The 15,751-nt window shown below is 39.7% G+C and overlaps 2 protein-coding genes and 1 long non-coding RNA gene across 3 annotated transcripts; 1 reads left to right on the forward strand and 2 right to left on the reverse strand.

The window, feature by feature from the left end:
* Positions 1 to 335: 335 nt before the first annotated feature.
* alkbh4 (alkB homolog 4, lysine demthylase) lies at positions 336 to 3,732 on the reverse strand. Its single transcript, XM_003453721.5, has 3 exons — positions 3,524 to 3,732; positions 3,040 to 3,228; positions 336 to 2,105 (listed from the first exon to the last, which is right to left on the reverse strand). The coding sequence occupies exons 1-3, from the start codon at positions 3,638 to 3,640 to the stop codon at positions 1,584 to 1,586; spliced, it is 828 nt and encodes a 275-aa protein (XP_003453769.2). The 5' UTR covers positions 3,641 to 3,732; the 3' UTR covers positions 336 to 1,583.
* A 1,157-nt stretch (positions 3,733 to 4,889) lies between these two features.
* On the forward strand, positions 4,890 to 14,973 carry lrwd1 (leucine-rich repeats and WD repeat domain containing 1). The gene is made up of 16 exons (XM_003453722.4): positions 4,890 to 4,971; positions 5,841 to 5,927; positions 6,409 to 6,643; positions 7,635 to 7,754; positions 7,964 to 8,110; positions 8,195 to 8,287; positions 8,466 to 8,831; positions 9,329 to 9,443; positions 9,586 to 9,692; positions 9,843 to 10,053; positions 10,616 to 10,688; positions 10,895 to 11,038; positions 11,222 to 11,325; positions 11,684 to 11,845; positions 12,392 to 12,501; positions 13,471 to 14,973. The coding sequence occupies exons 2-16, from the start codon at positions 5,848 to 5,850 to the stop codon at positions 13,621 to 13,623; spliced, it is 2,220 nt and encodes a 739-aa protein (XP_003453770.1). The 5' UTR covers positions 4,890 to 4,971; positions 5,841 to 5,847; the 3' UTR covers positions 13,624 to 14,973.
* LOC112847981 (uncharacterized) lies at positions 4,981 to 9,183 on the reverse strand. The gene is made up of 3 exons (XR_003221830.1): positions 8,988 to 9,183; positions 6,444 to 6,553; positions 4,981 to 5,834 (listed from the first exon to the last, which is right to left on the reverse strand). It is a non-coding gene; the product is annotated as an uncharacterized LOC112847981 (long non-coding RNA).
* Positions 14,974 to 15,751: the final 778 nt, after the last annotated feature.

The raw sequence follows: 15,751 nt of genomic DNA on the forward strand, positions 1-15,751 counted from the left end.
AGCAAAAACGAAACAAGAAAAAATAGAAAATATAAATTAATTATAACTCTGCTAACAGATAAAATAGCATTTACGTTAAGCTGCTGTTTCAAGTAAATTGCCGTTTATTCAAAATCTTTAAAAAAAATACAGAACTTACAATAGATTTCAAAGGAGTCATGAGCTGCAAAAATAAATACATAATAACTTTAACTGCTTTCTTTTTAAAATGTATTATTTAGTATAGTAATCTCTCCAGTGACAATTCATTTCCCCCATCATGAAAAATGTTATTATAAATTGCTCCAAACCCCAGCAGAAATAAACCTCTATTCAGGAAATACAGAAGACAATAATTCATTTGACCCTGGCTTTTTATTGAAAAGTTATCTCTTTTACAATATAATTTATTTTTTCCTTTAAATATCACAAAGTAAATCACTAAGCAGGAACGGCACTCCCAATCCTGCTACATCCTGAACACAGTAACAATAAAGGTTTTGTCTTCATGTTTGTAGTCCTTAATCAAATTCATATGTTGCCAGCTGGATGAACTGGAGACGTGACTCCATTGTGAATACAGACATCTGTGACCAGTGAAGCTAAATGTGTGGATAACAGCAGCAACCTCAAAAACACAATTAGAGAACTGAAAAATAAAAGCTTTGACACCATTGCACATTTCCTGTTTCTTTTGAATAGACAATGACTTCAAGAAAGATGACTTGAACACAAAAACTTTGTAAAGGCAGTTCGTTTTGAGCGTGCAGGCCACATCCTGTTTGTAGTTCTCACTCTGTGTCTGAGAACTCATCGGGAACTGGACAAACTGGGTTTCAGAAAAATGACTCGCAGCCACTGCTGATTCAACAAAGCCAGATATGTGCAGCTGCTGCACATGATTGTTTCAGGTGACAGATCTTTTGATTCACTTTTGCAATCAGATTTGATTTTGTTTTAAGTCATATTTTACTGTTAAATGTTTATCTTAACAATTATAATTGCAGTTCTGAAAGAGAAAAAAAAAGCCTCAATCCCAACACGTGTATAATTCTCTATTCAATTTATCATCAAAGATTTGTTCTTATCATCACAAAGTCAAAGATTAGGTTTGTGTCAGTCTCTCTGCACACACACACACACACACACACACACACACACAAACATATATTTATATTAGTGCTGTCAGCGTTAATCTCGTTAAAATGACGTTAACATCATAACCACATTAACGCGGCAAATCTCCATTAGCGAGTTACCACGGATCGCCCTGTGCGTGGAAAAATTGCTTTATTCTCTCCATTTGTCATAAAACAAAAAGAACACTGAGGGTGGGGGTGGAATAATATAATGACATTGGAGCTATTTTAACACAATTTCCCCCCAACATTTTTTCCAAAGCAATTCGACTTCAGCTTGGCTTCGCACCACAGCAGATGTTCAACTAATTAATGCACACAAGCCTCGTGAGCACTGCTCACTATTTGGGGAGCTGGCACAGATCCAGCAAACAAGCCCTAGGGTGTCCAAAGGACACATCTTTACAGTTTAAGACAAGTCCAAGTGATTTAGATTGCAGCTCCCTCTGGATCCATCAAATTAGATTAAACTGGAGAGCCTTGGAAGTTCAAGGCGATATTCAACAGCTGGGCTCCGAGGTCTGCCTGCTGCCCTCCAGGCAGGAACTCTGCAGATAGCTCTCTGTAGGTGCTGCAGACTCTACGTACATGAATGTCCTTCCTGTGAATGGCGTGTTTCCATTTATGCCGTGCCTCGCCGTATAAAACTACTAAACATCTGCGAGGAAGGTTCACAGCTACATGGACCTCCCCTGTTAGTCCCAGCTCTGGCAGACCCTGCTCCAGAGACATGGTGAGTGTAGTGTCTGACAACATGTTAATGGTGACTAAGCGCTCCCCCCACAGCCAAGAATCGTCTAAGTGTGGATCGATGGCTGCACCTCGCTCAGGATGATAATCCAGGTTGCACTGCTCCACTGGCTGGAAGCCGGCTAGAGCTGATTCCTGATACATCCGAAGCACAAGTTTATGGCTCAAAGCAGGGAGTCCACTGAAGCCACCCACACGCACTTTCCTTTTCTTGAAGTTCACCTTCGGGCCAAAGTCCTGCAACAATATTGGAGGAGGCTTTTGGTCACTCCATTACTACGGTATATATACTTTCCATACTATATATATCAAATAGAATTGACGACAATGTTATCTATATAGCACATTTTATTATGGGTACACTTAGTATGCTTACCATAAAAGATAAAAAAAGCTATGTAGCTCTACAACATTTAAAGGCAATATAAAACAGTAGTAATTCATCTCATGTCCCACCCACAAAATAAGAGTGTTACAGTAATCTAACCTGCTTGATCTGAAAGCATGGCCCAATTTCAGAGTCAGTTTGAGATAAGAATTTTCTAACCTTTGATATATATTTTGAGTAGCAGAAAGCAATTCTGTCTATTTTATTAATATGATTATCAAAACTGAGACCACAGTCCAAAATGATCCCAAGGTGCCTGACTTGTTCATCGTTTTTCACAGAAAGGGATAATAAATATGAACAAATTTTCTCTGTCTCTGACTTTTTGGATTTTCTATCTTGTCTCTATTCATTTCTAGAAAGATTCTAGACATCCACAAGTTAATGTCATCAACGCAGCTTAATAATTTGTGAACAGGTTAGATCAGTTAAGTGATAAGGTTAAAAAGTAACCAATGACAGAATGTTTATTTCTGCAGTTCTAAAAATATTAACTGACACATAGAAACATTTACCCTTTAGTCATGATGAAACCCAATCGAGAAACTAACGAGTTAAACCAACTGAATCACGAAGCCTTTGAATTAAAATATCACGATCAACAATCAACAGTGTTGAAGGCAGCATGGAGAGGTACGACTCAAACTCTCTGTGAATCAATGTTGATGACCTGAGTAAACTCGGACTGACACTTATATTGACTTTACAGCCCTAATAATCGCTTCTATTCATCATAGTCTAAACAAAAATGTTTTGTTTGTTTTTATTTGATCACATGCTAACCTGTTTTCTTCGACCGGACTGCGACTCCTTCCACACATCCTGGTCCATCGCACATATAAGCTCCTTCTCTTCCTCTTCTGATATGAAGTTCTCCCACAGGAAGACCCCAGAAAAGGGGAAGGATGCAGCCTGGGCATCTTTTCCAACAGCGAGCCTCGACTGAGGATCGTAGAGGAAATGATGGACAATCTTCACAGAAAGACAGATAAACAGAAAAACATCGTTATTTATACAGTGACGCAAATGTATTCCTAGAATTATAATTTTTGGCGATGAAATTGACAGTTTGTAGTGAATGCCTTTTTGTTATAAAGACAAACGCTGTTGGCACACATTTATAACCGCAGTAATATCCCTTTAATAAGGATGGAATGTCCTCCGAGGGCACCCGTACCTTGTTGTGTGCGCTGCTGTTAGCAGTATTTGATTATTTTTTTTACTTGTTATAAAAACAATATAACAGTTTTCTGTTGGAAAACAGTACCTTTGATTCACTCGCCTCCGGCTGTACTTTCTCTTTCAACCCTTCGCAGACGAGACACCGGCGGACACCTTTACAAGCGCATGAAGGCACGTCGTCACTGGTGTCGGGAGCCATCATCCTGCATCTTCTTCTTGTGTCAGGAAGTGGCAGCAAACGAAAACATTTAACTATCGCCAGCTAGCGGAGAATGCGGGCATTTTCAGGGTTAGCAGAGCTAAAGGAGGAAGCAAATAAGAAAACTGATATCTGAATATAAAAAATACAAATGTATATATATTAATAATAATTTTAAAAAACATAGTAGTGGAAGTAGTGTTTGTATCATAACTAGTTATGGTTCACAACCAAAACCATTAACATAACTACATTACTAGTTAATGTTCACTAGTAACATTCACGACTGACTGCCTTAAAAAAGTTGGGGGCAACTCCAAAAGCCTCTTATAGCCTTTGTTTTCTTAGAACAGATAATGATGCAATAAATCATTTTAAAGTGTTTTTGTGGATATTTTGTTGACTCCGTTTACATATGGGAGATTTTCATATACTTCAGTGCCACCCTGCCTAGACCTCTTGCCCCTCCTTGCCGTTCTGTTAAAGTCTTCATTGTTCATTGCTCTAAACTGGGAGTGCCAGAATGAATGCATTTCAGGGGCTACAGACCGCAAAATCTACTCTTCAGTTCTAGACCCTTTCTTTTGAACCATATCCTGAAAATGTTCTGCATGGTGATTAACGGCACAACTTCAACTGAATCATTCAAAAATTACACGAATATTGCCTTTTTTGTTTTGGAACATTGGAACTATACAAAAGCAGAAAATATTCAGATGATGGCTTTTTGGAATGAAATGCCAATAGTATTTCACTTCTTTGTGATCCAAAGAACTTAAAATAATGTAATTTTAAATCAATGTCAATTTAATTCATACAGCACTTTTAATTACACGTAAACTCAATGTGCTTAACGTAAATGAAAAAAGTAATAATAATAAAAACTAAGTTATTGTACCTCTCCAAAAGTTGAATCTGTTCATCTGGACGTAGCATTTTGTGGGAGAAACGTTTTGTCACTCATCCAAGTGACTTCTTCAGTCTCAGCTGACTGCAGGTTTCCCCAAACCTTACAAACAGTACATTTGCATAATGACTGAAACCAGCCCACTGAAGGAACAATGGGCTGTGAGGTCAGTTCCTTAATCATAATTATGCAAATTCCCATGACCATTGATCAACAATCACTGACCAAAACCCACTGATCAAGGAACACTGATCAATGGCCATGAGTAAGTTATTGTACAATTGCCATAGGTTGTTAATCCCTGGCAAGCAAAACCCAGGCTGTAAAAAACAATGTCTTGTTTAAACCACGCCCACCGGATATACGTAACGTTTCCCCGGGAAAGCTCGGTTTCAGCAAGAGTGTTTTGAGTTCGCTCAAGTGTTTGGTAAGTGATATTAATCACATATATTGACAAGTTTTAAGCTGTTTAATAACAAAAGCAAAACCACTAACGCTTGCTCTAATTAAATCAATAATTGTTATTTGTGTTTGTAGCCGAGAAATGTAAATATATAGAGATATATACGGCTGTCGGCACTGCCAACGTGGTTAGCTAGGAGAAACTCAAACTTATTATCATATAACGCTTTCTCATCTTCTTTACGTGAAATATCCTTCCTCACCTTAGTATGGATCTCTATATAGACGTTATGACAACGTTACTTAAAGGATAGAGCGTTATGAAATCGCATTTAGCCTGTTATTGTTGAATAGCCGCTTATTTATCGTAAACTGTTTTTGGAGGAAATTTTCCATTTCTTTAACAGATTAATCATGCTGAGGAGCAAGAGGGGATTTTAATTGCTAAATGCCAAAAATGCCAAAAAAGAGTAATTAGACCAGCTAAAACAAGTGGAACAAGCTCAGTTGTAAACAGTATCTGTGTAATAATATTAAACACAAATCTACTTGTTTAAGTCTTTGTGTGTACTACAGCGTTTCTCATCCACAGGAATTTTCATTGTTCTTGAAGCTGATCAGTGGTGCTGATTACTAATCAGGCCTTCTAAAGCAGTTACAGACCATGTTTGTAATTCATGTTTTCTTATCCTATTGTTTGTATCTAATCATATTCTTAAAGAGCTTTTACGGAGTTTCAGTCCTTGATGTAGTCAGTTTGTTTTGGCCATGTGGGCGGTGCTCTGGTTGCGTGATTAGAACAGGATTGACAATATAAATAAACTAGGAGGACACTTATCTCAGCCCTATCTTCAGTTTGCCATCTTCACTCCTGAATTGTGCTTCTTCCTGCAGATAAGCAATGGAAAAAATCACTGAGAAAGTTTTACTGGAGAAAGCCTCTCCAAAAGCCAACAAACTGGAGCAAATCATGACTTTGAAGTAAGGACTTTGTTTCTCCTTATCATGCTCTGTAGGTGTCTTGCTGTTAAAGTTGCACTGAAGTAAACTGGTAATGCTTAGTTACAGTTGTGGTAACAAGTTTACATCCACTCATCATGGGCATGCTTGTCATGGTATTTTTATGATGATTCTTGTTTTTTTTAAAGTAATTAAAATGTATCCATTCGTTCCACCCTGGAAATTATGAAGCCCTAAATGACCATGACATTTATGCCAATGCTGAGTGCATATAAACAATAAGGCCCTAATATTCAAAGACATTTTGCAGTTGGCTATTTAAAAACTGGAATAAAACATTGAATTAATGGAAATATTTTGATACTTTTGTGATATTTGTGTGTATGCAATAATATTTAAACAAATGATTATAGATGTAATACTATAATCACTAAACGGCTTCATATGTAATTTTATTTCATACCCCATGGAAACACTAACTTTGGTGCTCTTTGTGTTTCAGTCTGTCTAAGATGAGGTTGAAGCTTCAGGATCTACCTGTCAAGCTGCTGTCCCGTCTCCAGTCTCTGGAGAAGTTAGATCTTTCTGGAAACATGCTGCAGGAGTTTCCCAAGAACCTGGAGCTGCCTGCACTTCGCTTCCTGGACCTGAGTGACAACCAGATCGAGGATGTTACCACTCTGGACTCCCTAAGCAACGTAGAAGAGCTGAGGATGGATGGCAACCTCTACATCACTGTGAGCACATAGCTTTGTTTTCTCCTTACACTCCTGTTTTAGGGTTACTCTTTGCAGCTACAGCACAAATGGCAAATACATGAACAGGTTATAACTGACACTTGTCATCAGTATTTCATAAAATCACATACTTCTACACCTACTGCTGTCTGGCTTGGCTCATGGAGAAATATTTGAGTCAGGCTACATTGCTGAATGATCATACCAGCTGATTATTAGTGTTAGCATTGCAAGGGAGCACGTTGCATCAGTTGTCATGACAATAAAATATTCCTGTGTTTGACTCCTCAGCCAGCTCAGGCCTTTGTCTGCTGAGTTTGTGTATTCTGTCTGCATCACCTGCAATACAAACACATGCTGATGATGTGAAATGAAGTCCTGTAGGTGTGAATGGCTCTCTTTTGTGTCAACTCTAAGATAGACTGTGTTCCAACCTTTCTCCCCCACTGTGAAAGAGACACAGTTTCAGCCCCCACTATCCTGCAGACCATAAATGGAAATAAGGAAATCCTTGCTACTCTGTAGGATCTGGTTGTTTTTCTAGGTGATGCATTTGATAAAGCAAAACACATCCCTGCATTCCTATTATCCCAGTACCCCAATGAAAACTGTATTATTAGCAGAGAAATTCTTTTAAAAATGGTTTCCGCTCATTTTCATCCTTTGCTTCTGATTGGCTGCCACTCATAAACAAGATCGAATAGCCGGTAGGTTCAGTCTGAGCTCACAAAAGTGTACACAACAAATATATAAGATCTTTGTCAGCTCAGTAATCAGAATGAGTAATTATATAATAATTCTGAACTATAAACTTGTTTCCTTTTTTGCTGTGATCTCCAGTGTCCTCCACATTTGCACAGTCACATCAAATGTACAGTACGTTTGAAAGGAAAGCGTTCACAGAAAGACTGCACACAGTCATTTTTTAGGTCCCTTCATCATAAAATGCCGCCACACTGACTTAATTGTTAACGTTTCTTTTGGTTATCAGGTGAGTGACACTTACAAGCTGATGGTGTTGCTGCCCAATCTGAGGATTTACAGCGGTAAAGATGTCAGTACTTCTGCCAACCACTTGCGTTATGTCTACAGTGATAATCTGAGGACCAGGGTATGGAACTAATGGCTTATTTTGCTCTACTTCATGGTATTGGTGTTAATGTTCCTGCATTTGATACTGTACAAAGTCATAACATGCACCAAAAAATGATGTTTAGCAGCTGTTGTTTTGAACAAAGATATTTTTGGCACAGATGTGGCAATACGTCGTTTCATCACACAGGCTGTAATCGCTGTCCTAACTATTGCTGTTTATTTTAGATTGCTGCTCTTTGGGAGAATAGCTTCTGCCTCCCCGATCCCATCACAGCAGAGAAAATGGATGCCTTGGAGAGCAAGTTTGTCAGCACTGCCCGTCATCAAGTTAAATTTGGGCCCAATTCAGTCAGTGACTTCACCAGGTGGAGGGTAAGTTTAGAGTGCTTTAGCACTTGTTTTTGGCTGCTTTCTGTTACATTTAATAACTTCTTCTTTGTCTCCTTTGGATCCTAGGTGGGGATATTAGCTAAGGAGTATCTTCTCTCACTGACAGGACCGAAGAAAGAAGTTGATAGCGCGGAGACTACAGGCACTCAAAATAACTCTGTAAGTCAGTGTGTGTGCTAAATATTGCTGCATTAATGAAGTTGCACCGGAGATCAGCAGCTTCCTACTTAGTGTCTCTGCTTTAGTCCAGAATATGCTTTTATATCTAAAGTTCTGCAGTCAACTGATGATGATGTTGGAAGATTTAAAGTTCATACAGTGGCTTCATCTCACATAGGATGTCTCAAAGCCTGCGAAGAGGAAACAAACTGAATCAGTTATAGACACCAGCACAAGACTGAGGCCTCTCAAAAAGCCTCGCACAGATCCCGCAACCTCTGCAGCCGAAGACAGTCCACGCCAGTTGAGATTCCGCCTCAAGCCTCAGCTTGACACAATCAAGAATGTCCCCAGCAAGACAAGCCAGGCTCCCATCACCCCCAGCAGGGGAGAGAGGAGGTCAGACACACCTAAGAGAAGTTCTAAAGAGCAACAAACCAACGGGGATGATGCTCAGAAGTATCAGAAGGAAAGCTCGGGCAAAAAAAATTCACGGAGAGATGCTGACATGCTGCAAACAGTAGAAATCCGCAGCGACACACAGGTAAGGGAAATTCTGTGTTTTGGAAAATGCAGTCATTTAAATTTTAGTCTGGCCAGTCAGATTCTCAGGAAAGTTGCTGTCAATGCCTTTGATCACTGGAAAATTGATCTGCTTGAATTCCCAAGACAAAAGATCTAAAAAAAGGAAAAAACGTACTTGAAGTCAAAATGTATCTTGAGACAGCCAGTAGGTGGCAGTATTAGTCCGTGTTTTCATGCAGACTTGTACATCTGGCAGCTGGTACAGAACATATGTCCCCTCTTGATGAATTTGAGTAATTTGGCTGTTCTTTAATTTTTCATTTAGCTCCAGCAGGTCTTTTCTTTTGTCTAATAACCTGATTTATTGTCAAAATAGCTGTGAACCCCCCACTTTTTTTTCTTTTTTTTTTTTGCTCGAACTTTGTATGCAGATTGTGCCTTCATTAAAGTCATTTCTCCCCCCCCATCTCCCTTCTCCATCTAATTTATTGTTCTCATGATTCCTTCCTCCAACAGCCAGTGCGTCTCAAGCCGCTCCATGTTCTTCAGTGCCACAGCAAACAGGACAGCTTAGAGGACTTCTCCACCCAGCTGTGGGCCTGTGCTTTCCAGCCACTGCCTGATTCTGCTGGTATTGTTTGAATACACGTTGGAAAAACAGTTGCAGGGCATCTCCAAGTCAAAGCTTAAAGGATTAGAAAAAAGAGATTTGAAAGTTGTTGTTTCTTTTGTAAATGTGGGATTAAACTCAGGCTTTTTATCTTTATTAACAGGCAACGCTGGAGGAAGTCGTTTGGTCGCTACTTGTGGAGGAGACTCTATCTGTTTGATTGACTGTGAAATGGGGATGGTGATGAAGAAGTACAAAGTTCCCGGGGAGGTATGCTCCATTTATTCTGATTAGTCTGCAGTAGTTAGGCTTTAAAAACCTGAATTTTCTTTCTGTCTTTTGCTCAGACTCGTCGGATTCTTGATTCATAATGGCAAGAAAACAATAAAGCTCTCTGTCTGTTGCTTTCCTTTACACCAGGAGTTCTACTCCCTGGCCTGGTCCACAGTGCTGATGTCCAGGGGAGGCAATGCTTCAGCGCAGCACTGCAGCATTCTCGCAGCCGGTGGGAAGAGAGGAATAGTCAAACTGATTCATCCCAGAAACAACGTGGCCTACGGAGAGTTCAGAGCCAGCCGAAAGGCGCTGTCTGTCCTCCGTTTTAACCACCAGCAGGGAAACTTCCTCTTCAGTGAGTAATTAATTACACAAACTCTAACCATAATAGTGAGTATGGATAAAAATGGGGAGTTTAAAGTTCTGACAGAGAATCAGATGGTTTGTAAATAAACTTTTGTCAGCCTTAAACTTATTAAGAGAAAACAAATGAATAGCGAGGTGATTACTCATTTTCCATGTCTGTTGTAATCATTTACCATCGTTTACATATCAACCTCTGCTTCAGCTATGATCTGATGTAGTGTAATTGTCCAGTTAGGAATTATTACCACCTCTTTGAATGTTTGCTGGACTGTTTTCCGCTGACGTTTTTCCTCTTTGTCAGATTTTTTTTTTTTTAAGCTTTTAGGGATCTGATGCTATTTGTAAACAGTTGGCTATGGAAAGTGACACTCCTGTCTCTATGTTCAAGTTTATTCTTAGCTATGCCTGCTCTTAATTCCTCACGTCTCACAGATATTGCTTTAGCAATAATTTGCTCACCTGTTAGAGTAGTGGGCTTTACATAGTTTGATTTGCTCTTGTTTAAACTGGGTTACTTGTAAAGTAACACCGCCTCAACTTCTGTCTTGTAGCGGGATCGTACGACAACAAGATCTTGATGTGGGATATTGGCGGGGTGGACAGCCAGTACAACTTCAAAGTTGTGTGAGTCTTTCTGCCAGGAAAAGTGTTTGCGATGCAGTTCCTTTAGCAGATCACATCTGTTGTACTGAATTTTCTAAAATATATAACTGTTTATCAATAATAATTTTTAAAAAATATATTTTTAATATTTTTTCAAATTGCTACCATTGACATTAAGATGAAAGGTTCAGACTGTGATGTTGAAAATTTGCTGTTTGACCCTCCAGTCAGCTGCTGGTATTGGAGATCGGTACCACCCCTCTGCACATCTGCTTGCCTCCCACTGCTCCCAGTGCACACCTACTGACTGCCTGTGAGGACGGCTTGCACTGCTACAACACACAGCTCGGTGCCAACAACAGCACTAAGAGGTGAGATGCACACTCTGTGTGTGTGTGTGTGTGTGTGTGTGTGTGTTTTGAATCTCTCCCAGTTCTACCTTTTATTTTGGTGACACTACATCTGTTCACTGATGTTTTAATGAGAAAACTATGTATACATATGCGGCCCACCCAGAAACAATTACGGTGTTTTTGTTTTTATCTCCTTGGTAGGTCAAAGGAAATGGAGATAACATTCCCCATATATAAGAAGGAAGACAAAGACCATGACTACCACACCGTGGACGGCCTGAGTTTTCTTAATGATGACATAGTGGGTAAGTGTACCACAATACCACTGTAGTCTTATTTACAGTGCCTTTAAACACATGCCACTCTGAGCTGGAAACATTGACTCATACTGGATATAATTAGACCTTTCAGCGATGCTTGACGTTGGCAGTCAGTCCAGGTTGGTCCTGACTTCATTTAAGTTTGAGGATCTGACTCTGGCACTCTGTAGCGTCATAGTCTTACTGTACAATATAAATTCGTTTGAGGCGACTCCTGTTGTAAATTGGTGCTGCATAAATAAAATAAATTGTCTAGCTTAAAATCTCCTGCTTATTCCTATTCCTGATTTCCCTTTTCTCATTTTTTTCCCTAATCTTTTGCATGCTCGGTCCATGATGGTAGCATCCAAGAACTACCTGTATGGTTGCATTTACCTGTGGAGCTGGAGCAGGACCAAGGTTCAGCGGCCGGACAAGAAGAGCAAAGCAGTGTGTGCTGTGGTTCTGGCTGAGCTGCAGTGGGCCAACACTGAGATTCCCTACCTGGCTCTCAACACCTGTCCTGGTAAGTGCACCTCATCTCATCAGTTCTGATGCATTTAACATTCAGTCGTCATTTCAGGTCATCATCAGTGTAGACAAGGGCAGTAAGCTTAGGAACTGCCATCTTCAGGTCACCACAGATATTTTGGGAGCTGGGACACAGAAGGACAGTCAGACTGGGCCTGAAGCCACTCCATAGTTGCCTTGACTGTAGAACTGGATGGTTTCACTTTACAATCTAAATTACGTTCCAGGGTTATGATTTTAACTCTACAGATTGTAGTGAATCAGATAAATAAAACATTCTAAAGCACAAATAGATGAGTCCACACCTCCACTGGAGCCACACACAGACCTGCAGCTCTGAAACAACAGAGAGGACAGCTGATGTAACTCAATCACTATATGCCGTGAACTAATTTAGATGTCTGCATTTCAAGGTCTTCTAATGGCCTGAAGGACTTTAAAGTTCATTTAAAGGTTCCTGGTAGTAACTTGTGAAAAACTACTATAGTGCTTAGACCAAGAACAGCACAGATACTCACTGTGTTCTCATTCCTCTCATTAGGTCAAGCCTACATGGTGTGCGGTGATGACAAAGGCAAGATATGGACATACCACATCCCCAACCTCCAGAAAAACAGTTTCCACACTGGGAAACCCATACTGCCCACTGAGGTATCTGTATTTTCAGACAGTAGCTTTCTCTTACGATTCTTGTTTAGAGAAATATCTTATCGATTGTTTTTTCTCTTTTTTTTGTTGGTCTTGAAAGAAGTACTCGAAATTAGTCTATTAAATTAGTCTGGGAGGTAGTTACAGTCAGACAAAACAAACTCCCAGATTAGTGAACGTTATCCTAATCATCAGTGATAGTTGCCTTAGTTTTCCTTGTTTTTGCTCTCTTTTACTTTTATGTCCTATTAAAGTTGTTTCACAATCTTAGCTCTGAAAAGTGAAAACACATGGAGCTTCATCCGCCCACTTGTTTGTTTTCCAGCTGGATTTCTGGTGATGTCGCAACATACCCAGATCTCAGCATTGGGCTGAAGCATTGTCCTTCATGTGTGAATCCACTGAAGTCCCGTAAAGAGAGAGTTTCTTTGTCTTGCACTCACAAGACATTTAAATTTTCAGAAGCAGTTAATTGTGTTGTTCCTAGAGAAATACACGTGCACATGAATGCACACAGGAAGCTTACAATAGATAAACACGGGCCATTCAAGTATTATTTTAGCTTCAGCATCATTTCCTCTGATTTCGTCTGCATCTCTGATAACAGATGTGTGCAACCACCATAAATATGAGAGATCTGAGCTGTGTAGTCGATTTTTGTTTCATTTTGGAAGATTACACAATGACCAGCTCTCAGATATAAACACAGGATTATCCTGTGCACGCCATTAAGATAACGTAAAGGATGGATACATTTTAAACCTACATTGCAATGAAATAACTGTCACTATCCATCTTTACTCTTTAAAGAGAGCTCAGTTTGCTTGCCTCTTTCAGCCTGCACATGAAATGTAAAGACTAGTGATTTGAGACTTCCGAAACTTCACGTCAGCCGCGTGTAATGAGACTAAACTTCAGATGCATTCCACTTTTCTCTCCACTCAGCACTAACATGTTGTTTGTTTTTGGCAGGTGTTGGAGTGGCCGACCCCAGTTAAGAACGGCCACGGCAAGGTAGAAGGCCCCTCCATCAACAGCGTAGCCATGGACCCTGAACTACGCTATCTAGTTGCCCTTAGTGACAAGAATATGGTGATAGTGTGGAAGAGAGAGGAGTCGCCCTGAGCAACCATGGACTGCACAGCCATAAAAAATCTGAGTGTGCCCCATTACTGAAAATGTGCACATTCATAATTTGTGAGTGTTGATGCTACATCAGCATCTAAAAGCTTCACAGACTGAAGAAAACAAGAACTGTCCGTTATTTTTTTTACACAATAGTGTATTATGTGGAGTTTAAACATAAAACTGTAATTTGCAGATGTTTTTGTTTTTACTTAAAGTTGCTGCTGTTATGAGTTATAGGCGATCATAACTAGGTGACTTTGACTGTGACAGAATTATCTGTTGATTTGTCCAAAATGGACAGAAAGGGCTCCATTTAGATCTACATGGTTACAATAATGCACCATGGACTTCAAAATTCAGCTGATGACTGAATTTGTTTTCCTGTTTCTACTCCCTGGCACATTTTCACAGTTACTTCAGCGTAAAAGTACAAGTGAGCCCAACATCAACAAAGCCATTTAGCTGGTTTAAGTTTAACTTGAATTAGTTAAAGCTTTGTTAAACTTTTTTTAACAGATCTGTGTGTAATGTCAGAACGGTCACGAGTTCGTGTCAAAGAATTATTCCTAACTTTAATGATGTGTTGTGGTAAGGTCTCACCCCTCCATCACCCTTGTTTCCACCTGGTTTTAGCAGAAAAAGCTGTCCTAGCACACAGCAGATTGTGACTCCACATAATAAGACTGCTCAGTGTCTGCAGGATGTTTTAAGGGCAACAGTTTATCCACATTTTCACTATAACAAACTTCATGTTGCACATTAAATTGGTTCATTCAGACTTAAGCCATCAGAGTTTATGGCTTGTTTCTTTTTTGAAACATATGTTTTGTTGATAAGTATAGTTTTTGAATGTGAATGATTATTTGAATGAAGTTTTGTCCCCCTGTTGTGAAGCCAGGCTTTTACTTTCCTGTACTACTTTTTAATGATTAGATAACACTGAAGAGTGAAAATGCTGCATTTACTTTTCTGAATAATTCTGATGTCAGTGTGTAGCTCATTGTGTTTTTATGCTTTAAAGCTGGAATTGGACTGTTTTCTATTTAATTAAAGACATTTTTAGCTTGCCTCTAATTGCTTTTCACTTTTAAGTGTATTCTGTTGTTCAATCAAATGTCTGAATTCTTAAAAAATGCAGCAAAGATGTAAACGGGTTGTTCTGTTGTACCTGGTATTGACTATTCTCATTTTAACCACTTGGTGGCGGGCATGGTTGGTTTTTCCTTAGCTCTAAATAACAGACTGCATTCTTTGGAAGGAATTTACTTGAAGGGTGCTTGCTACCCACTGTGTCCAGTAATGTATATGCTTAAAAAACAAAGAATAAAACCAGAAGATGTCATTACAGAATCATGAAAAGAACCACTCGGCTTATTTTACTGGGAGTGCTTTGGTGCTACAGGGAAGAATGGATTGAATTACAGGAACGATTTCCAGGAGTAAACACTGAAGTATATGTAAAAGAACAAAGATGAAAAGGAGAATGCTTCACCAAGAAGAAAATGTTCCAAAACCATGAAAAATCTACAATAGACCAGCTCAGAAAGTGTAAGATGAAGGTTTTGTTGTGACCCTCCCAGTCCCCAAACCAAAACAATAATAGGAAATCTCATAAATATGTTCTGAGACTCTCCTGGGAACCCGAGACTTTGGCAGGGATGGCTGAAAAATCCTCTAAACAAGAATCAAAAGACTTGCTGCTACAAAAAAACCTTCCCCAAACAAGTTTTACTGAGCAGCTTACCCAACCATGCAGGATGTCCAAACATTTACCTCAGGCTTTTGTCCTCTTTTGTCTTCATAGGTCAGCAGTGTCCCTTTGTTAACAGTTTAGAAAGAATGCATTCACCCTATCTCTAAGGAAGAAGCCATCTACCGTTTGGAGGAAGCTAATTTCTGGGATCTATGTATCCCAAGATCCCAGGGTTGTCAGGGGGCTTTTGCCCTTGGTAGGGTCTCCCAAGGCAAATCCTGGGTGAGGGCACCATGAAAGATAACAAAAAAAATTAAGGGACCTGTTTACTCTGCCCGGGATAGGGTTACTCAGGTTGCACTCTTGGGCCGGGTCTGGGGAAGGATCTTAAGAGACAGGGTCTTCTGTGGGTTCACCACATACAGGATCCCC

The sequence above is a fragment of the Oreochromis niloticus genome, linkage group LG10 (genome assembly GCF_001858045.2).
Source record: "Oreochromis niloticus isolate F11D_XX linkage group LG10, O_niloticus_UMD_NMBU, whole genome shotgun sequence".
In the NCBI taxonomy this organism is placed as follows: domain Eukaryota; kingdom Metazoa; phylum Chordata; class Actinopteri; order Cichliformes; family Cichlidae; genus Oreochromis; species Oreochromis niloticus.

Bases quoted from the DNA above. Each gene is read 5' to 3' on its own strand.
- alkbh4 (XM_003453721.5), bottom strand. From the start codon at position 3,640: ATGATGGCTCCCGACACCAGTGACGACGTGCCTTCATGCGCTTGTAAA. The intron at 3,229-3,523 runs GTACTGTTTTCC...CTTTCTGTGAAG, and splicing joins CGGAGGCGAGTGAATCAAAG to ATTGTCCATCATTTCCTCTA. The intron at 2,106-3,039 runs GTTAGCATGTGA...ATATTGTTGCAG, and splicing joins AGTCCGGTCGAAGAAAACAG to GACTTTGGCCCGAAGGTGAA.
- lrwd1 (XM_003453722.4), top strand. From the start codon at position 5,848: ATGGAAAAAATCACTGAGAAAGTTTTACTGGAGAAAGCCTCTCCAAAA. The intron at 7,755-7,963 runs GTATGGAACTAA...TGTTTATTTTAG, and splicing joins GTGATAATCTGAGGACCAGG to ATTGCTGCTCTTTGGGAGAA. The intron at 10,054-10,615 runs GTGAGTAATTAA...TCTGTCTTGTAG, and splicing joins GCAGGGAAACTTCCTCTTCA to CGGGATCGTACGACAACAAG.